Source organism: Daphnia pulicaria, chromosome 4 (genome assembly GCF_021234035.1).
Source record: "Daphnia pulicaria isolate SC F1-1A chromosome 4, SC_F0-13Bv2, whole genome shotgun sequence".
Lineage (NCBI taxonomy): Eukaryota > Metazoa > Arthropoda > Branchiopoda > Diplostraca > Daphniidae > Daphnia > Daphnia pulicaria.
The window spans coordinates 15,572,223-15,595,708 of record NC_060916.1 but is presented as its reverse complement, the minus strand read 5'-3'; the positions used below and the strand labels follow the sequence as shown (position 1 = coordinate 15,595,708).

Sequence of the window (23,486 nt, the reverse complement as noted above, 5' to 3'; positions counted from 1 at the left end):
GGATAAATTAACATAAGTTCTCTCAAATATTTGCAAATACAATATTTCAATGCAGGAAGAAGGGGAGGAATCCTTTCCCCACATTATCTTGGTTTTTCATTTGATGTTTAACGTCATTCCTATAAGACACACACGCATGCGTATCGTGACACAACGAACTGTCGATAAAAAAAAGAAGGAAAAAAGAAAATGAATGGAATGCCGACATGGCGAGACTGGGTAAAATTCAAAACAAATTTTCGGGTCGTATTTAACCATATTAGAGGCGAGTGTGAGTCACAACTACAAAAAAAAAATGTTTTTCTTCAACGCTGGAGCTTTTCCTCCGCCGAACTAGTGATGAAATCGAGGAAAATAATTCTTCAAAGAATACTTAAAAAAACAAGTGCTATTCAACAATCTGTTTCAAATAATGAATAGTCAGAGAATATGATCTGGACACTGACGGAAGAGAAAGAACATTTCCTAATTTTCACACGATTAATCCGGTTGAATACTTTCGGCTAAAATTCAATACCTTATAAGGAAAACATGAAATTAAAAAAAAAAAAACGAAAAATAATAAAAAATCGTCGAGTCATGTTAATGCTACAATTTGCCACACGACGTTGGATGGCGCTTTACTTTTACCGCATTGCTCCTCTTTTTACATCAGACTGAAAACAAGGAGAAGGAAGAAGAGACGAAAGGGAGGAAGGAAGAAAACGGGGGGATTGTTTTGTCCATGCAAGACCAACAAGTTTTTGCATATGTTTGAACGGCACACAGTCATCGTTCTAGTCGCATCCACCCAGACATAAATATTACAACAGCACTTGACTTCTGTTGCTAGCGGCAGTACCACTCGACAACTAGAGGAGAACAGTCGCAGCCAAAGTGGCTCTCTCCACAATCCGACAGTGTCCCTATCACATCAAACCCAAATCAGTTAAAACTTCAATAAAACAAAACTCGTTGTGATCAAAAGACAGTTCATCTTAATTCATCTTAATCGGAAAAACGATACGTCGAGAACAGTGCCAACTACAACTTGGACTCGGATTTCATCAACAGGTTGGTGAAACAGAGAAAACCAAAGTGACTTTGAAAATTGACAATTTTTTCATTTGACATGTTCTCTATAGATAACGATTAAATGATGAGAGCATTGTTGACATTTGACAGTTGAAACGTTAAACAATTTTGCGTGTTGCGTCGCGTACGACACGCCCATTGCGTCCGACACACCCGAAAGACGAAGGTTCTCGACGTTTCTGGACTTGGTGCTGCTGGTGTCGGTAAGAAAAGACTTTTTGACACGTCGCATTAATCACCGATGAATCATTATCATTGCATTAATTGAAACAGGTTTGGGAAACCAACCGACATGTCAACTACTTCGTGTGCCCTGCCTAAAGGCAAACTGTTTCTAGGAAAGATACTCCATGTTCAGCACGTTGATCAAACAAGAGCAACGACCACCGAAATCTCCGATTTGGAGTTGATCCTCAACGTCTTGAAAGAGGTTCGCTATAGACGGGACGAGGAGGAAGAAGAGAAAGAAGAAGAGGAGGAAGAAGAAGAGGAAATGGAAGAGGAAATGGAAGAGGAAATGGAAGAGGAAATGGAAGAGGAGGATTCGAAACGTGATGGCGATCGCGATAAATACGCGTCTCCTGGCAAGTCGACGAAATTCCAAATTTTAAAACAATCTTTTGGAAATCTAATCTTTGACATAGGGGTCTACTCCAACCCCCTGCCCATAGTGCCGAACGTGTCAATAGCGTTTCACGCCTTTGCCGTTTTCAGAACAAATCAAATACCCGAGTCAGAATCTGCAGCAATGTGGTGGTCGTTTGAGAAGAATGGCAAGTACGTCATTCTGCAACAGTCGCCAAACAAAGCGGACGTCATAGATTTGGTCTTCGATGTCAACGAGGAGAAAATTGTACCGCGACTTTTGCCAGTGAAAGAGTTGACGACTGCCCAGGGCAAATACATGTCCCTGGAAGCTTTATTAGAAAGCATTCTGTATAGCAGTCAACTGAGCACAGCTTATCATGTGTGGTCGGCAAACTGTCAGAAATTCGCCTCGTACGTGTTCCAAACTGCCAATGGCGAAGGGAAAAAATGGAAAACGCTAACATGTGGATCGCTCCCCGACGAAAAAGAAACACTCTTCGGTGCAGGTGTCAACGCCATTCGATACGACTCGATTGCAAAGCAAGACAAACTGATTCCTTACTACCAAGCCATTCTCGAGAAGGAAATACTACCGGAATTCAAGAGGATTTTGTCAAATTACTCGAGCCAATTCATCAACCAAGTCGATTGCCATGGCTACACTCTGCTCGACTGGGCCCGAGCCTTTTCAAGAGACGATCTCGAAAACTGTTATAACGACAAGTGTGTGTCTAAGACTGCTTGTATTGGGCTCTGCATCGAGGGGATATGCCCACTCTAGGTGGCACGACATCTAGCGCTAGATTCTACAACATCTCCCCCTTGCACACTGATTACACACTGATTACTCAAATGAACGACAAGAACTAACATGCCGAACAAGAGAACAAACACAATGAAATGAATAATGAGAAAACACGACATGAGATGAACAATGGGACGAAAACCAGAAAATAAACACAATGAAACGAACAATGAGGCAAGAACACGACATGACATGAACAATGAGACGAGACACAGGAAGAGAGAAAAATTGAGAATTAGACGACGAATTCCATGAGTGAAAGTAGAGCAAAACGGCCAAATGTGTCACTAGCAAAGCAGCCAGGACAACGGACACGGAATCACACACACAGACAATTAAGACGGCTTGAGGTAAGGGCGACCAGAGCGAGTCGAGCCCGGACGATGAGGCGCGACGGCCAGCGGACTTGACACAGTCAGGGGGGGCTGGACAGAGGGCCGCTGGACGGTAGCACGCTGGTCGGTTGAGACGGGCGCCGCACGTGGTCTTGCAGGGGATGCCGGGCCGGGCGCCGGGTTGACAACTACTGGCGGAGGCTGTGGCATCATTGACGGTTGACCCAGGGCTACCGGAAGCGGCTGGGCAACTGGAACATTCACAGCGCGGGCAGGCGGACCAGGCGGAGACCAAGACAGGGCCGGCAGTAGATGATTAGTAGGGGCGGGGCGATAACCGCGAACAGCTGACGGGACTACAGCAGCACCACCACTCTGTTGACCCACGGCCAATCCTGCCGACGGCGAGTTGTCAAGATTTATGTCGCGGCGCGTCCGACGAAAAGCTCGCCCGTCCGCCAATCTTACGACATATGAATCCGGTTCGCTGCAAACAGCTTCGACGGCACCTGGCAACCACAATCCAGAGATGAACGCCCGGACACGTTGACCGACAATGAGCGCCGACCCCCGAACATCCGGACGACTGCTGTGATTAAAACAAGCCGTAGCCTGACGACGCTGGAGCTGGCCGTGAACGAACTTGGCAGGGACAAACTGTGGAACCAGACGATCTTGCAAAAACGGCAAGCTGCCACGGAGGTGGCGTCCTTGCAATAATACTGCCGGAGACGGCAGTTCCGCCGATATAGGAGTTGACCGAATGGCCGCCAAGGCCTCCCACAGAGACCGGCCATCCGTGAACATTTTTAGGAGCGTCTTTTTCACTGTCTGTATGTGGCGCTCCACCAGACCATTGGATTGGGCGTAGGTTGGGCTGGATGTCACTGACCGAATTGCACGGCCCTCGCAGAACTCTCGAAATTCGGCGCAATCAAACTGCGAGCCATTGTCTGACATGACGATTTCCGGAACGCCAAAGTCACTAAATATGCGTTCCATTTCGGCGACGACGGACGACGACGATAAACTGCGCAACGGAACGCACGCTGGCCACTTGCTGTAGGCATCAACAACCAGGAGGTAGTTAACGCCACCATGTAGAAAAATGTCAGCTGACACCCACTGAAAGGCATGAACCGGCAACGGCACTGGACGAAGAGGCTGCGCTGGGTTTCGATGGCGATGCGTTTGGCAGGTCGAACAGCTGGCCACCATGTTGCGAATTTGCTCGTCACACCCGGGCCAATAAACGGCCGATTTTGCCCGTAAGATGCACTTCACCTCTCCAAAATGGCCGTCGTGTATTCCGGCCAACACTTCCTGCCGAAGCGAAATCGGGACCACCAACCGGCTGCCATTGAGTAGCAGACCATCAGCTTCAGACAAGTGGTGGCGTACTGGCCAAAACGGTTTTACGGCCACCGGACACTGGGCCTTGTGATCAGGCCATCCACGATGAAGAACTTCTTTCAGGAGACGGAGAGTTGGATCCGCTGCCGTTGCTGCAGCAAACTTGACACGGGTTGAATCATGAGGAATTACCAGGTCAAGAACAGCATGAACCTGCTCCTCACAGTCTTGAGTGACGTCATCGGTAAAGAGGCGGGGCGACGGAGCCCGACTAAGCGTGTCGGCGATAAACAGCTCCTTGCCCGGCTTGTAGACTAGCTTGAAATCGAATCGTTGGAGTTGTAGACGCATCCGCTGGATTCTCGGGGAACAAGAGGCAATGGGCTTGTCCAGGAGGCCAACCAACGGCTTGTGATCGGTTTCAACCACCACCATTTGGCCATAGACGTACTGCCGGAAGCGCATGAGTCCAAACTGGACCGCCAACAGCTCCTTTTCGATCTGAAAGTACCGTTTTTGAGTGACGGTTAACGACGTTGATGAGTACGCGATCGGCTGGTTATTTTGAAGCAACACTGCGCCGATTCCGACGGGAGACGCATCAACTGATACGACCAAGGGCAGCGAGTGGTCAAACAGTCGTAGCACTGGAAGAGACGACAATGCACTTTTCAGCTGACCAAGGGCCATCTTCTGGGGCTCTTCCCACACCCACGCTGCGTCTGCTTTGAGTAAGTCACGTAAGGGTCGTGTCAGACCCGCAAGATTTTGGCAGAATTTGTCCAGGTATGTCACCATGCCCAGGAGACGGACGAGATCAGCCGGACAAGTCGGATCAGGCATTTCCACAATCGCCGAAATTTTGAGAGGGTCCGGCTTTAAAATTCCCTGGCCAATGACATGGCCTAGCCACGGGAGCTCCTGGAGGAAGAATTTGCACTTTTTTAACTGAAGCTTCAAGTCATGGAGACGGCAGCGTACAAACACTTGACGAAGGTTGGCGAGTAGTTCCTCTTCCGTTTCACCCGTTACAAGGAAATCATCAAAATAGATGAGTACACCGGGCAGGTCTCCAAACAAGTCGTTCATCGTCTGAAGATAAATTTCAGGGGCTGACTTCAACCCAAATGGCAGTCGTAGGAAGCGGTAACGGCCTTTCGGAGTGGCCATCGTGCACAAATAGGAGGCTGCATCAGACAAAGGAATCTGATAGAAACCAGACGCAGCATCAAGGCTGCAAAAATATCGAGCCTTACCCAACTTGCTGAACAGCTGCTCAATGGTGGGGACAGCAAAATGTTGACGTTGGATAGCTTTGTTTAGTTCAAACGGGTCCAGACAGATACGGACATCACCGTCCGGTTTTCCCACCACCATCATGCGGCTGACCCACTCAGTTGGCTCTTGCACGGGGGTGAGGATTTTGTCGTTGACCATTTCGTCCAACTTCTTGAAAACGCGATCCTCCAGCCGGAACGGGAGTCGACTGGCTGCACATACAACAGGATCCACGCGATTAGCACCTGACAGCAGCCTAATGTCATGTTCGACAGGTAACTTGCCCAATCCTTCGAAGACGTCCATAAATTCCACGACGATTGGCGGCAGCGGAGCTTCGACTGGCGACTGAACAGCATCGACTCGCCGAATCAAGTTCAGCTTGTCGCAAGACGGGAGTCCTAGAAGGGGCGGCTGGCCAGGTTCGTCAACCACGACAAAGTCGATAACAAATAAAGCGCCTCTGTGAACCACCGTGGCCGTGTGCAATCCGAGCACTCGTAAGAGGCCATCTTGGGAACGATAACTGCGAACAATGGGCCCCGGGCGAAGACAGCGGCGCGTTTTGGGCAGCCGAGCAAATGACTCATACGGCAGAATGTTGCATGTGGCGCCCGAATCAAGCTTGAAGTTAACTTTAACGCCATCTACCGTAACGTCTTGGCGCCACTCAGATTCACTACCAGACGACGTCAGGGCATGAGAGACGTAGTAACTTTCTTCAACTGACCGCGGGAGGGCCATCGCCGTACCGCCACGATCAACATCACCAATCCAGTGCGTCTCCTCCTCCACAGCATGAACCTTGGCCGCGGGGCTCGGTGCTGGACGTGCTGACATCTGGCGGGACTTGGGGGGATTCGGGCAGCAACGGGATATATGGCCGACCACACCACAATTAAAACACGTGAAATTGGTGACCCGACACTGATTTTTCCGATGAGGCCGGCCGCAATCTTTACACTTGGGATACTGCTGGGCTGAGTGTTGATTAGCGGACGGCTGCTGCTCATGCTGAGCTCTGAACGACGATTCCGGCTTTCTCTCAACCGTCCGGCCACCAGGTCTGTTGGGAACGAAAGGCATCCCCAACGGCCGACGACGAGATCCGGCCGGACGACCCGGATTCCAGCTCACCTACGAGAATTCGATCTTCGGGGCCCCCGATAGGTGGCCCCTTGTTACCCGCCTGACTGTGTAAATTCTTTGTGCCCCTTCCCCCCCTGGTGTCAATGTAATGTTCCAGAGGGGGTCGGGCCCGCTCTGTCTATCTGTATCAATCAATCGAGTCAGTCTCAATAAAAGTCAGGTGAACAATCTCAATTCTGTGTCATCTCTAATTTATTTCATCTAAGATTCGGTAAGAGAACTTTGACACACTTCCCTGCCGAACATGGTCCTTCGTAACCTAACTTTCTGAACCAAAAATTTTTTTGTGAAACTGACTAAACGAGAACGCTTCCCAGCAAAGTGTTCGCAACAAAAGACCCACTGACTCTCTCATCTACAAACTGTGCTTCCCTATCAATTCAAACTGTCCCTTTCTAGTAAAATCTCAATCAATTTAGTTAAGTGTGTATGTGTGTGTGAATTCCGACATTTCGTCTAGCCGTCATCGCCGTTTTTTCGAGAAACCGCGTGGCGGCCCGAGGCGTCAGAAAATCTGAGCGCCTCACACACACACACATACACTCAACTGTAATCTTTCTCATTTTCTTAAAAGTAAAAGCATTTTACTCTTCTTTTTTGAATTTTCTTAGATCGTAAAATCATTGATATTAATTAACTCACTCTCTTCCTTCCTTTTTTTTGATTATTCTAAAAACAAAAACATTTGAAACTCTTTCTTCCTCTTAAATTAAAATTAAAATCAGATCGTAGAATAACTAATCTCCCTGCTCTTCTTGCGTTGATAAATTTTTCTTTTTTTGTCTCTGGCCCTACTTTTTTCCACATTTATTTTTCACAACTTAACCTCTCTCGTCTTTTCTTTCAACGCTCCACTTTAGCGGAGCTCCAAAAGCGGGCTCCTTTTTCCATCAAAATTAGGCCCGAACAGAAACGAAAGCGGAACCAGCTCCGCCTGGAAGGGAAGATTCCCCCATGGACGGGCCCGATTCGTGAACCACTCCGAAAAAACACGAGAGAAGGACGACGGGAGGCATACAGGAACCGTCCGATCGTTCCATGCGCCGTCGTGTCCAACGACCCGGTCCTTCCAGTTCCAACACCGGAACAAGACGCAGCCAATCGACGCCGGGTTTTTGAGCGATTAGACGCTGCCGCCCCCATTCCAAAAAACGTCCCGACGCCGGCCGAGTGGGATGAAATCAAGAAAAAACTAACAGAAAAGCCCGTTCAAGACTTCCGTATCACAAAGGGGCTGTTTACCGGCCCCAGAAAGCATCGGACGATCGAGCCAGCCCAAGCAGCCGCCGAAGTGGAAGAGGAGGGAGCCGTTGGCGGAACAGAGGAAACAGAAGAAGAAAAATTTGGAGGTGATTTCAGCGACGACGACACTCTGCAGGTGCTCTGCGACAGCCTGTCACTAGAAGAGCAGACACCAGCCCCTATCCCGCCAACACCAATACAAGCAGAGCCAACACGGCAAGGCCGCTCAAGAGGGAGGGGGCTGCTAATGTACACGCGGGAGAGTCTCGAAGAAGCCTTCAAGGAGAGACCAAGGGAGCGATCCAAATCCAGGATCGCCTGGATCAGAAAACTAGAAGAGCAATAAGAAATTAAATTTCTCATCACTGTATTCTTAGGGATGTCGTATTTTCGATAAATACAGGATGCACCACTCTTCAATTATCTCACTCTAACCTTTTCTATTTCAAAAAAAAAAAAAACATTCTTACATCAAACGGGAGACAAGCCAAAGGCCGACCTCCATAATAAAAACTTTTTTCTTTTCCTCTCAACAAACAGGAACGCAGCATTCCAAAGGCGATTAGGTGAACGAGGGTCGAGCCAAAACCTTAGCCGACCCGCCGCTCGTCACGCCATCTACTGAGAGGAAGGAGAGACGAAAAACTTTCACTCTCCAACAACACCGGCAGAGGCGCTGCAGTCAAACTTGAAGCAGCCACTCTCCAACAACACCGCAAGAGGCGCTGCAGTCAAACTCGAAGCAGACACCTCAAGCAACCAAACAAACAAACAGGCTCAACAAATTAATAACAAAACAAAAACAAACTAATCTAATCCCTTTCTATTTCAAAAACAAGCAAAAATGACTACTCCGACAAACGAAGCAACACGGAGAGGCATCAAAGGACACGTCACTCGCTGGATTAATAACATCCAGCAGTACGACAACGTGCAGATGGATCGTACAATCCTCAACCTAGTGCTGGGAGCTGAAACCAACCTAAACAACATGTACAGCAAATACAAGCGACGCTCAGAGGGGGTCACCAGAGACATGGAGCAAGCAAGAGCGACCCAAGAACAATTTCAAGCGGAAATCGACAGCCAAATCCAAACTGAAGAGGATGTCAATGCCGCACTCATGATCGTAAAACGAAAAAGAGAAGAATTCAAAGAAATGCAAGATGCTGAAGAAAGAAAACGGCATGATCAGACGCTACTGCTCATGCTCCAGACGCAACAAGCAGCAGCGGATGCCACCAGGGCCCAGGAAAAAGCCGATCAAGATGCAGCCAGGGCCCAGGAAAAGGCCGATCAAGACGCTGCCAGGGCCCAAGAAAAAATCGACGAAGACGCTGCAAGAGCACAGGAAAGAGCAATCCGTCAACAAGAAAATCTGGATCAACAGAACTTGTTCCGACAACTGATTGCCGCCATTCCAGCAGCAGCTGCACCAGGAGCGCCAGCAGCTGCAGCAGCAGTTGCGTCAACTAAACTGCCAAAACGTCAAATCAAGCCGTTCAAAGGGGACGTACTCGAATGGACAGCCTTCTGGGAAGGTTACAACGCAGCCGTCCACGAATCGGCCATTCCGGCGGTTCAAAAATTTGGATACCTTAAAGATTACTTGAAAGGTGAAGCACAACTGTGCGTGGAGAACCTGGAACTGACAGACGCCAACTACACCGTCGCAATCACCCTCCTGAGGGCGAGATATGGCAAAACGGACGTCCTTATCGAGGCCCACACACAGAAATTGGACACGCTGCAACCAGTAAAAGACGTAGCTGATACCGCGGCACTCAGGTGCTTCCAGCTGACTATCCAGTCACACATCAATGCGTTGGAGACACTGGGAGTAGCAAGAGCCAGCCACGGGTGTCTCCTTGGATCAAGAATTTTGCGCTCGATCCCACTCAAACTTCAAGCAGAGTGGGCCAAATCAGCAACCAACAAGGTAACTGACATTGATCAAGTACTAAATTTTATCGAAGAGCAAGTTGAAGTCGCAGAGCGACTCAGCCGTCTGAGAGCTTCAACACAAAAGCCAGCCCAACAGCCGGCCAAATCAACACCACCTACTACACCAACAGCTTCTCAGCTCGGAGTCAGCAGCAAGCCGACTCCACAATCAAAACATTCAAGCAAAACAAGAAGAAATGGCAGTCCACCACCAAGGAGAGAAGCGACAGCATCATCCCCAAGAAAGCCAATGCTGCCATGCGTGTTCTGCAAAGAGATGCATTGGGCTATCAATTGCCCAATGGAGCTGAAAGAGAAAAAAGCAGTCATCACAAACGAAAAAAGATGCTCTAATTGTTTTGGTCATCACGAGACCACTGTTTGTTTTAATCCACACAGGTGCCAACGATGCCGAGCCAAGCACCACACATCCTTGTGTGCCGAGAAAGATACAAGATTCGGATCCTCAACTATAATTCCAAGCAAACCGGTCGCTGGGAGCAGCTCAACAACAGCGTGTGCAAGCTCCTTTGGTGAAGTTATCCTAAAAACAGCAACCGTTTACATTACAGGCACAAATGGAAAACAAATCCGAGCGATTCTCTTCCTCGACGATGGCAGCCATAGAACATGGATCAAAAAGCGAATTTCGAAAGAACTTCAACTGAAAATCATCCAAGTGGAACAGATCGCGACCAGGGCCTTCCGGCAGACAGAAGCCCCTCCAGCAGAAACTCACAATGTGGTCGAGATGACGGTGCGGGGCACCTGGCCAGGAACGGTGCGTATTGAAGCTCTAGAAGCAACCGACAAAGTTGGAAGCACCGGCCCGTACCAAACCACAGAATTTGCAAGAAAGCTGTGGCTGGAGAATGAAAATTTGGCAGACGACCGATTCGAACGTGAAGGTGGAGACGAGGACGTCGGAATTCTTGTTGGAATGGACCAGATGTTCAACATCATGTTCAACGAACCAGCAACTATCAGCCCGTGCGGACTCAGAGCCTACACGTCCAAACTTGGGAAAGTCATCGGCGGTCCATCGCAAGAAAAATCATCGAAACAAAATCAAACAATTGTCAGTCAACTTCTAATCAATTCAAATCGCTCTCTACCACAGATCACTTCACAGCCATCGAAATCCATCCAATCAAACAAGTCGGAAAGCAGGGAGACAGGAAATTCCAGTCTCCTTTCACTACCAGAAAATTCTGAACAGATCTGCTTTTACGACACAACAAAAGAAAACAAAAGGTTTGAAATGGAGAAATTGAATTTTGATCTCTCATTATTTTGGCGTCTAGAGAATTTTGCCAATCTGAACGACTGTGTTGCTGTGGAGAAGGACGACCAATTCCGCTCCTTCTGCAACGAAATCACACGATTCGAAGACGGCAGATATTGCACGCCAATCCCATGGACAACAGACAGATGGAGACTGGAAATCAACCACCAGATGGCAGCTACAAGATTAAGAAGCATGCTGTTCAAACTACGCAAATCTCCAGTCGACTTAGCCAACTACACCAAAGAAATCAATCAACTGATAACAAACGGATTCGTAGAAGAGGCTGATTTCAATTACGATGGCCTCCACACCTATCTACCGCATCACCCAGTCTACCGGACGGACAAGGCTACCACAAAAATCCGCCCAGTTTTCGACGGCGCCGCAAGGTCCAAATATGGGCCGAGCCTCAACGATGTTTTGGAGACCGGACCGAATCTAAATCCTGATCTCCTCTCGGTCTTAATGCGCTTCCCGATGAACCGGATCGCCTGGATTGCAGATATTGAAAAGGCCTTCCTCAACATCGCGCTGCAGCCCGAAGACGCCGAAGCGGTCAGATTTTTATGGCCAAAGGAGCCAAAAAATCCCGACTCCGAATTCATCGCGTACAAATGGAAAAGAGTGCCATTTGGGCTAAGTTCAAGTCCATTTCTTTTAAGAGTGACCATTAATAAACATTTGCTCTCAGTCAAACCCAGATTTCAGAAGACAGTCGAGCAAATTGAAGAGCAGCTTTACGTAGACGACTACCTCGGAGGTGCAGACATCGTGCCAACAGCAATAACCACAGTGGAAGAAACCGTCACGTTATTTTCAGAGGCCCAACTCAACATGAGGAGCTGGGCAACAAACAACAAAGAGCTCCGTGACTTTCTCATCGAAAAAGAAATGTCGAACCAGATAGTCGGAATCCTTTCTCCCACAATTGACGGCCAGCACAAAGCACTGGGTCTTAGATGGGACACGAGCTCCGATTCATTTAAATTTGACCCTACATCTATAATGGAAGCAGCCGTGGAGATTGGAGAAAAAATCACCAAAAGAAAAATTCTGAGCATCTCAGCAAGGATATTCGACCCAATTGGTTTTCTAGCTCCCACAGTTTTACTCTTAAAAATAATCTATCAAAAACTTTGGGAAGGAGACATAGGTTGGGACGATGACGCCACACCCGAAGTGAAAAACACCTGGAGCAGCATCATGAAAGGACTGAAGGATCTACACAATCTGGAGATTCCACGATGGATCGGCTATTCAAAACCTTCCATCGTCTCCGCAGAAATTCACGTGTTCGGCGATGCATCAGAAGCAGCCTACGGAGCAGTAGCCTACGCACGGCTCCAACTGGAGAACGGAACTCCTTACACCATCCTCCTAGCCAGCAAAACGAGAGTGGCGCCTCTTCCAAAAAAGAAAGTAACGTTACCCAGACTCGAACTACTAAGCTCTTTGTTAGCAATCCGTTTAGGAGAGAAAATTCGAACCTCCCTTCACACCGAGTCGTGGAAAACGATTTACTGGACAGATTCCCTCGTCACACTCGGATGGATTAGAGGAGATCCTTATCGTTGGAGACCGTTCGTACGAAACCAAGTAGAAACCATCAGACAATTTTCTAACAAGGAATGGTGGAGACACTGCCCCGGATTGGAGAATCCAGCCGATCTCGCTTCGCGGGGAGCGCCAGCGCATGCGCTGGTGGATTCGAAACTTTGGTGGCACGGACCAGCCTGGCTAACAGAAGAAGAAAGCGAATGGCCGAATTCTCCAGAATACCATTCCACCGAAACTCAAGAGAAAATCGAGGAAGAGGAGACGAAGAAAACGGCAACCGTCTCCTTTGCAGCGATCGAAACCGCCCAGCCAATTGAATGGCACCTCGAAAAAATCTCTACATGGACAAAACTACTCTTCAGAACAGCCTGGATCAACAGAGCGCTCAACCGTATGAGGAAAAGAACGCGCGGCCCAGGACTCGAACTAAAAGAAATCATCATAGTCGCCGGAGAAGAAATCACAATCGACAAGATAGTCACCGAAGAGCTGAACGAAGCGGAGCTAGCCATCTGCAGACAGCTCCAAGTAGAACGCTATCCCAAAGCCTTTTGGACACTCCAGCGCGGACTACAGATTCATCCAAAGGAGAAAATCGCATCGCTCCGACCGGTCTGGGACAATCGAGATCGACTCATCCGAGTCACTGGAAGAGTGGCGCTCGCCCTCAGGGATCGAGACATTCAACCACCGATCCTTCTCCCAGCAAATCACCCGGTCGTAACTATGTTGATAATTAACAAACATGTATTCAATTCACACACAGGAGTAAAAACAACACTGTCAGAACTAAAAGAGAAATACTGGATCGTGAAAGGACGCCAACAAGTGAGAAACGTTTGGTACGCCTGTGTGAAGTGCCAGAAGCTGACTTCACCTCCTTTCCGACAAATAGCAGCGCCGCTACCAGCCAACCGACTCCGCGATGCCAGGGCATTCGAAATAACCGGAACCGATTTCGCTGGCCCGCTGTACTACAAGAACGCGACTCCGAAAAGGAAATCCAAGTCGGCGCCATCCGTCGAACAAGACATTCCGGAACCTCCACTAGAAGAAGAGAACCCGGATGCAGCGGAGCTTCCCACCGAAGAAGCTCCCGAAGAAGAAGACGATGGCAACCAACTGGATCCAGCGCAACCAGTCAACAAAAAGCAACCGAAAAGTTACGTGTGCATCTTTACTTGTGCCGTGACGAGAGCGATTCATCTGGAGTTAACCAAAGACATGACGGCTCGCTCCTTTCTGTTAGCTTTCCGTCGATTCTCCGCCAGAAGAGGCCCAGTGTCAGTGATGTACAGTGACAACGCCCAAACATTCCGCTGTGTGTCTCGATTTCTTAAAAACATTCGATCCGACCCATCCGTTCACGACCTCCTCGCCATGAGAAGAACCAGCTGGATCTTCTCCGTTAGCCTCGCTCCATGGTGGGGCGGATTTTGGGAGAGAATGGTGAGGATCACGAAAGATCTCTTGAGACGATCCAACGGGCGTGCATGTCTCGCGTATGACGAACTGGAAGTGAGCTTGATCGAAACGGAAAGCGTGATTAACGCGAGACCGTTGAACTACATTGGAGAAGGAGCGGACGATCCGCTCCCGATTACTCCGAATCAGTTTCTCAATAATCGTCGTTCAACTTGTGCTACGCCGGAGCCAGCAGTCAACCTATTGGCTCCCGATTCAACAAGTGAACTACTCAAGAAAATGGATCAGAACAGGCGTGATTACGTCAGTGACTTGTGCTCGCGGTTCGTCTCCGATTACCTGATGCAACTGGATAACTTTCACGCAAAAGGATCGTCAGGCAGAAAAATCCGCGTCGGAGAAGTCGTCGTAATCCACGACAAACTTTCCAAACGGCTCATGTGGGAGACGGGAGTAGTCAAAGAATTACTCCCCGGCTGTGACGGCCTAGTCCGATCCGCGATAGTTAAATTCCCAAACGGTAAATTATTAACCCGAGCCATTCAATGTTTATATCCCGTAGAATTGAGAGAAGATCAACCGGAAGATATGGAGATCGCAGACGGTGCATTGAATCCGGAGCCAGCTGAAGCAACTGCTCCGCAATTTCCAAATCCACCCGATCCGGCTCCACTCTCATTGCTCCCGATCGATCCAGCTGCCGTCGAAGAAGATAATCATGTGGCCAATCCGGCCGCAACTGACGTCGGCGAGGTCGAGTCCCAAGGCATGGGCTCTGGTGGGGAGTATGTTGGGAACGAAAGGCATCCCCAACGGCCGACGACGAGATCCGGCCGGACGACCCGGATTCCAGCTCACCTACGAGAATTCGATCTTCGGGGCCCCCGATAGGTGGCCCCTTGTTACCCGCCTGACTGTGTAAATTCTTTGTGCCCCTTCCCCCCCTGGTGTCAATGTAATGTTCCAGAGGGGGTCGGGCCCGCTCTGTCTATCTGTATCAATCAATCGAGTCAGTCTCAATAAAAGTCAGGTGAACAATCTCAATTCTGTGTCATCTCTAATTTATTTCATCTAAGATTCGGTAAGAGAACTTTGACACACTTCCCTGCCGAACAAGGTCGGCTCTGAATGGCGTGAGCGGCTTCTGCTGTCGACGATGTGGCGATTTGGCTGAGCTGGGCTTTAGATGACTCACACGCACGCACAATTTCACACGCTGTGGCGAGCTGCAAATCTTTTTCATACAGCAGCTTTTCACGGACGAAAGGATCAGCCACACCGAGCACTATCTGGTCACGTAAGACCGAATCGACACCAGTGCCATAGCCACAAGAGTTCACTAGGCCACGAAGATCAATCAACCACCAATCAAAAGTTTCACCAGGGAGTTGATGACGACGCAGGAATTTAAAACGCTCGAAAACCTCACTACGTCGGGGCTCAAAATGGGCAGTGAATTTGTCTAACACCGGCTCAATTTTTCTGGCATCAGAGGCGGGATTGAACACAAAAGTATCGTAGATCTTGAGGCCCTCACTGCCAAGAAGAGTGATGAGCACGCCTACCATTTGCTCTTCATCCACGTTAAGGCCGCCATTTGTAGCCACCAAGTACCACGAAAACTGTCGACGCCAAATACCCCACTGGGCCGCCAAATCACTGGCCCCGAAAGAAAAAGGTTCCGGAGCCCTCAACGAAGACGACATTTCAACAAAAGGGTGCAATACAGCGAGATGCACGAGATAAAGACAGATACAGTGCAACAACGCGCAGGATGCGTTCGATGAAGACGGATGCAGTTCAATACTCACAAGCCACGCGGTGACGACTCAACACCGTCGAGTTGTGAGAGCACACTTCTGACACCATGTTATAACGACAAGTGTGTGTCTAAGACTGCTTGTATTGGGCTCTGCATCGAGGGGATATGCCCACTCTAGGTGGCACGACATCTAGCGCTAGATTCTACAACAAAAACCACTTGATTGAAGACAAAGGCGCCGTCCACCAACCCACCGATAGCAAGTCGTCGCGACAAAACACCTTTCATATCGCCCTGCAATATTTAGACTCGAAAAAAGACGATGCCAAATTATGTTTCGACGGCATAGACTTGGCCGGCGTCAATTTAATCGGTGACTCGGCCCTGCATTTGGCCCTGTACGGAGGCAAATGGAAGATAGCCATGGAAATTCTGAAAAAAATGAAAAAGTTGTCCATGCCAGTTGACAGAGCCAATAGTAAAGGAGAAATAATTCTTCACGTAATCGCCAAATTGGCTTGCCCTCCCACAATTTTCGCAGAGATCCTGGACGCCATCCCTAAAGAAAAAGTCGACATGACCGACGACGAAGGATTCAACGCCCTTCACTGGGCAACTAAAATAGGATCACCAAGGAAAGTCAAATCGCTGTTGGAGAACGGGGCCGATGTGAACGCAGAAACCGAAGATGGAGACACCGCCCTCGACTTGGCAATACAAGACGAATTGAACTTGGAATACAAGAACAAAATTGTTGAACAGCTTTTGAAGTACAAGGCAAAAGGCAACACTAAAGATGCTGGTTTCACGCCACTTCACCTTGCCATTATGGAGGACGAGATTGCAATCGAACAAATTAGGAAAATGATGGAAATGTGTCCTGACGATGTCGATTTGCAAGACCACTACCATGGGGACACTCCTCTAATGACGGTGTTGGACAATCAATCAAATACTAAAACGGAACTACTGCTGGAAGTTGCAAATGTCAACGTAAAAAACAAGAAGGGTATGACGGGGCTGCACTATGCTGCAATGTGGCCAACCATACCAGAAAAATTGTTCGAGAAAATTCTTAGCCAGTCGACAGATCTAAATGCAAAGGATAACGAAGGAGATACTGCCCTTCACTGGGCATTAAGGGAAAAATCGGCTGGTGCCGCACTGCAGCTTTTACGAGCGGAAAATGTGAACGTTAACATCAGGAACGAGAAAAACGAGATGGCCATTCATTTGGCCGAAAAATGGGAAAATATTCCAATTGAAATTTCCAAGTTGATTCGAGAAAAAACTACGGTGATGTAAATAGAGCAGCAAGCATCAAGGAATCCATTCCATAGTAACAACAGGTAAGCACCGTATTATTACCATCAAAGAAAAGCCTTCCACTTTTATCCCACCCTCTCTTTGTTTTGTCACGTCTAAATAACCCTTTCGTTTCCTTTTTTTTAAAATGAGCCCCCTCATTTTCTTCTTATTTTTTTAAATAATTTTAGAGAAACTCAAAGCAGAGGCGAGCAAGGACTGACCGAGCAATCCACCAGAGACTGAGGAGAAAGTGTTGCCAGTCATCTTATCCATTTATTGGGCGCAAGTGGCACTTCAATTGTCTTCTATTTAATTTTTGATTTGTTCTATGAAGAATAAAAAATTAAGTATAGCTAAAGTGGCTGCTAAATACAGAGTTGCAAGTGGGGCGGAGCCTATTTCATTACATTTTTTTCTTCTATATTTATCTAGGATTGTAGCAAAAAAATGTTAAGTCGTTCATTCAAACTAGTTTTCGACTTGAACAAAAATGAAAAAAATGAAATGTTGAGTGCGCCGCTAAACATTTCAGTAGCCCAGATAGGTCGAAATAATGTCATAAGTCCGCACAACCAGGAGGAATCGCCACACCAGAAATGCGGAATCCTTGGCTGGATTTTATCTCGGGAATCTTTAGTCGTTGGTAATCTCGCCGTCTTAATTACAAACGATCAACAAATCCCGTTAGAAACCAACGTAAAACCCAAAGAATATGACTATCAACATAATGCAATTTTGATTATCATCATCCGAAAAACCCTATCAGAAATGCTGGCACAAAGACAAGTCTAATCGCATTCTTTACCACAAACAGAAAAAAAGCAGCCATTCATGCGCTTTCCGTGTCCACGAGATAGGGACCGAGCACATTTTTTACGCTTCTCTAATTAAAGTAAATTAGGCCCAAAGTTCAATCACCATTCAAAGAATCGACAACTTGACATCCAAAAATTCAACTGGCGCCTGGCAAAAGAACCGAAACTCAATTGAAATGACTGGCAACGCGACTACTTCCGGTGAGCCTTCCGGATGAGGAAAATAAAAAATCAGACACTTGGCCGGTCTGACACACACAGGGGAAAATCAAAAAGTAAATTCCACATACCAGTATTATGTGCTGCTGTCTCTGTATTCGACGGGTTGTCAACTCCAAATGATTAGAGAAGCCGTTTGTTCTGTCGAGGCCGTCGACATCCCCATTCACGTATCCAGGCAAAACACCACTGAACTAAACCTGGGGACTACCTGGGGACTGGGGTAAAAAGAAAAATGATATAATGAAATAGTTGGGCTAATTAAAAACATTTGACGCCTTCAACGACAAACGCACATCAGTTCTCTAAAATTTCTGCCAATGCACTTAGCCACTTACTACTGTGAATTACAGATACAGCACGGTAAACTATCTGATTAAATTAGCAAGGCCACAAACAAAACCATGGCCGACATTGACCATTTACATGGACTTAACGCGTTTCACATCCTATACGATGACACGAAAAAAGTTTTCTCCAACACATTTTAACTTGATAACAGTGCACTGAAAACGACTTTAATTCTCAATCGATTAAATCCCTGTGTCGTCTGAATTTCGGCTGGCTACGTTCACTTGTTCAAGAGAGTCGAATGGTTGCGTCCCCAAATGCGACGAGAAAACTGAATGAACTACCCAAGGGAAGAGGGGTATTACATAAGAGGCAGACGATATTCAAGGACAAATGTTAAAAAACGCCCCCTTTTCCATTAAGCAATTTTCTCCTGTTGTTTTCCTCTTTGAACTTTTTCTATTGAAACTATCCACTCCTCTAACAAGAAAAAGTCGAAGTGGTCATGTCGCCAAAATGTCAAACTTGACCAATTTAACATTAAATCAACCTCGAAACGGCTATGAATCACCGGAACATTTGAATAAATTATTCACTGCCACCGCAAACAAGGAGGACCTCAATAGATTCTATAGCAACGAATCCCATTTTAAATAGTGAACAAAAAGGAAAGAGCTACATTAAGGAGGTTTCCCCGGAACGAAGGGCCGTCGACACCGCCATCCACGCATGCCGATGCACGAATGTCTAGTCGTAAACAGCAAACTGGTGGCCGAGACCTAGTCTTTGAGATGCAGAAGAAAAGGGAAAGTTCCCACATTTTATTACCGAACATCCCACCATCATATGGTGTTGATTAACCCCGACCACGATGAAAACATCGTGTCATTTCAGCTTCTTAGCCCATGCGGGGCTGAGTGTCAAATTGAAAAATTTCGCGGACATTGTACGACTGCCTAAGATTCACGATCCGAATTTCACGCGGACACTCAGGCAGTCACGATCGTTTTCAGTCAACGTTAACAACCAAGATCTAATGCAACATTTTTGCCACTGGCGGTGAGGGTTATGAAATCGTTTCATTCAGTTGCGACTTCAGAAGCGCCTCGGCTAGTTACAATCACACCATAAGTTTAACCGCAGAGTATGGAAAAAGTCAAGATAAATTTAAGGGAGATCTCTTCAATTTTAAAGGTATTTTGGCTGGTGCTAAATAACGCAGACTTAATAACATCTAATAAAACGACCGAAGAGATTAAAAACGCAGACATGACATTGGGCAGTGGTTTGACAGCATTCTTTGCTGGGGACGCAGGCGGGCGAGTTCGGCTATATTCTGACTGCCTAGCTGCCCTAGCAGTCAGACGGTATCCGAGTTTGAACCGATACAGACGTGTCATCTGAGCTCTCCTGGGAAAAGCAATTACATCACTTGGTAATTACCGGCCAGTTAAACATTTTACACCTCGTAGTATTTGTATTTTTTTCAATTACTTTTTCGCAATCGCCTTAGTTATTATTTTTTTAATTATTATTTGTGTCACGAGTTACCAAGTTGAAGAAGGAAGGATTGCGCCAAGACTCTAATCATTTTTACTTTGGTCATTAAATTAGTTAATGCAAAGATGCAAAGAGTGTCACCAGCAAAGATGGAATGCATTCTACCCTTTTCATTGAGTTGATTACCCCTCTTCGTTTTTTCTTTTAAACTAAGATTATTGAACCAATTACATTATAACAGAATTAGAATATCCAGGTTTAAAAGGTAAAGCATGAAAGTTGGTTCTTTGCATCAACTCTAGTCAAACATTTTTGAATATTTGTCTATAGTAATGAGTAATGAGTTGACCAACGAATGCATAAAAATAAGACAATTGACTAATCAATTTTCATTTCCATTCTTTGAACTGAACAGGTAGAATGGCTAGTAGAACAAGTGGAAGACTTGCCGTCTCCATCGTACAGCAATGCACCGATGTCAGACTCGAGAACAATATGAAGTTATGCAAATTACCTTTAGAAAAAAACACGGCCGACTTTTCGAAAACCTCGGCCATAGTCAAGCGATACTCTTTAGGCAAACCCAACCCATTTGAGTGTAACACGAGCAAAACGATTTTACTGACGGGAGCCACGGGATCGGGAAAGACGACGTGGATCAACGCCATGGTCAATTACGTCCTGGGAGTTGAATGGGACGATCCTTTCCGCTTTATTCTCGTCGACGAGGAAGTCATAGGAGGCAACCAAGCTCACAGCCAAACCCAAGGGGTCACTGTTTACGATCTACACCATCAAAATGGATTCCGCATTCCATTTTCTCTGACGATCGTCGACACGCCGGGATTTGGCGACACGGGTGGAATTGCACGAGACAAGGAAATCACATCGGCCATCGAAAAACTCTTCAAAGATGAAAACGGCATCGAGGTACAGTTGTACAGTGAGACACATATTCATTACTAATTAATGCGAACAACGTCTGAATATTTATCAATCAAGGAATTGGATGCAGTAGGTTTCGTCGTCCAAGCCCCACTTGCCCGTCTTACGCCTTCGCAAATATACATTTTCAATTCCGTCCTGTCCATTTTCGGCAAAGACGTTAAAGAGAACGTCCGTTTCCTCGCCACTTTTGCCGACGGAAAGCGACCCCTTGTCTTGGATGCCATCAAAGCGGCCGGGCTTCCTTGCCGGATGGACTCGAAGGGGCTGCCGTGCCACCAGAAATTCAACAACGGCGCTATTTATGCCAATAATCAAGATGAAGAGGACTGCATGTCACCCATGGAATGGAATAACGGAATGAAGAATTTCAAGTCGTTCTTCGAAGAGCTGTCAGACATGCGAACTAAATCGCTGCAAATGACCATCGAAGTCTTGGAGTCCAGGAAGCAGCTGGAAATGAAACTCAAGTGGATGCAGGACGTCATCCCACAACATTTGACTAAAATGGAGGAGTTGAGAACCAAAGAATCCTTCATCGAGTTGCACAAAATGGAAGTGGACGCCAATCAGAATTTCGAGATCAGAGTGCCAGTCTCCAAGAAAGTCAAAGTGCCTGTCGAGCGCCTGACAGCCATGAACTGCACAAATTGTGAAACGACCTGCCACTATCCATGCAATCCTGGTTATCCAATGGGTTGGTGCCCAGCATTTTTTTCGGGGGAAACAGCCGGCGGATTCTTTGGTTTTCTGGCTGAAAAACTGATGCACAAATTTCGCGAGGCGGATTGCCAAGTCTGTCCCGGCAGCTGCAGCAGCAAAAGTCACGAGAACGAAACCCATCGATGGACCCACCAACAAGTGGAGGAGATGCAAACCCTTAAGGATGTGCGGGAAAGATATGAAAAGGCCAAGGGAAAGAAGATGGACGCCGAAGGGCTGGTGAAAGACCTAAAAAAGGAGGTCGACGTCCTGAAAAAAGACTTCGTCAAAACCATCGACGAAATCAAAGTCTTGCACAACGAACTGAAAAGGAATGCGCTGCACGGCAATCCGCTCACGACTCCAGAGTACATCCGGATGATGATCGATAATGAGAAGAACGAACGTAAAGACGGATTCGAAAAACGAATGGAGAGCTTGAAGGAACTGTTGCCGCTGGCCAAGATGACGGACGACATCGTGGAAGATGCAGCCGAATTCGTCAAAAAACAGCTGAAGGACTGATTTAGCTATGGACGTTGCTCTTCTACAACCCCTATTTCTACTGATATTGTAGCCTTATATTCATAACAGTCTGTAGTAGTCTCAACTAGTAGACATAAATAGCTCTCATTGCTTGTATGAAATTAGATAATCTGAAATACAATTTATTAAGATTCCCTAAAACATGATGTGCAATGAAAATGAATGAAAGACTGATCGTATTAATAGGTTGGACTCCTTTCTACTCTTGAGAAAAGAAGACACGACAACGGCAAAGAAAGCACAGACAAACGACGGAGCGATCCTTCCACACTGAGAGGAAAACAAACAGATAAGAAATTCGGACGTAATTTTATATATAAAAAAAAAATCAATTCGTTTCTAAGTGACAATTCGTGTCCTTCGAAAATAACGCCCCCAGCAGATTGACATTTTTACGATGAGACTCGGCTAGCCGAAACTTGATAACAAATTCTAGCGTGGAAAGCAGTTTCCTTTTGGTTTACGACGTCCGTTCTTTAAACAACATTTTCTTTCTTTCCATTAGCACGCTCTCTAAAAATGACGTAAAAATGCAATCCCCCCTACCCCCCTATATTGACAAATTCACAGGAAAAACTTTTCTATCCCGTCAGTAATGGCCGAGAATAACTGTTTTTTTATTTACGACCATTTGATAAAACTGTTAGCAACTGCTTGCAGACGACTCGTCAATATAAAGAGACGTGGGCCATTGTAAATAGCGACAAAATTCTCGAAAGGGGCTCCTAAGGAAACTACACTGAACCACGAAATCAAGACAGATAACTATAGTCAGTAAGAGCAATCTGTTACATCTCCCAGTTTTATTACATTCGTCAACCTTTCCCAACGAGTTGAAAACATTTTCGACAAGCCGCGACCTATGCTACACTATTTCTTTTTAACCCACAAGAGATTCCTGATTTTATAGCGGCTAGACGCAACATATTTATAAGGAGGAGACCAAATGTCTAAAGGAAGCATTAAGTTGAAGTAAACAAGAATGGATTCTATAACCGCCTTGCAGAGAGAAAATCGACCAACTGGTTTCATTTTTCTTTGTAGCCAGTTTGAGAAACGGCCCGGAGCTAGACACAATAAATTGGTTGGAGGAGTTGCAGTTTTGGTTGAAGAAGGAAATTGGAGGGTTTCTCATATTCGATTAGCATTCATCCTACCGCCGGCATCAAGTTGATGCTGGACTTTTGGTAAGAATCGTCAATTCAGTCTAAATAAAAGGTCTCCATCTGGTTTATGTCATGTAAACAGGCTTGTCTACCGCTTACGAAATTGACGCGTATGCATTTTGTGACTGAGAAAGGAAATCAAGGAATCGAATTACGTGCAGTCAACGGAGCTTCCCCAAACCACACTAAGAGCT

At 46.8% G+C, this 23,486-nt stretch overlaps 2 protein-coding genes across 2 annotated transcripts; both read left to right on the top strand.

The window, feature by feature from the left end:
* The first annotated feature begins 815 nt into the window (after window positions 1–815).
* Window positions 816–17,496, top strand: LOC124338214 (ankyrin repeat domain-containing protein 50-like). Its single transcript, XM_046792299.1, has 5 exons — window positions 816–1,053; window positions 1,125–1,277; window positions 1,348–2,372; window positions 16,018–17,149; window positions 17,297–17,496. The coding sequence occupies exons 3-4, from the start codon at window positions 1,367–1,369 to the stop codon at window positions 17,103–17,105; spliced, it is 2,094 nt and encodes a 697-aa protein (XP_046648255.1). The 5' UTR covers window positions 816–1,053; window positions 1,125–1,277; window positions 1,348–1,366; the 3' UTR covers window positions 17,106–17,149; window positions 17,297–17,496.
* A 2,857-nt stretch (window positions 17,497–20,353) lies between these two features.
* Window positions 20,354–22,267, top strand: LOC124338235. The gene is made up of 2 exons (XM_046792325.1): window positions 20,354–20,863; window positions 20,936–22,267. The coding sequence occupies exons 1-2, from the start codon at window positions 20,354–20,356 to the stop codon at window positions 22,103–22,105; spliced, it is 1,680 nt and encodes a 559-aa protein (XP_046648281.1). The 3' UTR covers window positions 22,106–22,267.
* The last annotated feature ends 1,219 nt before the right edge of the window (window positions 22,268–23,486 follow it).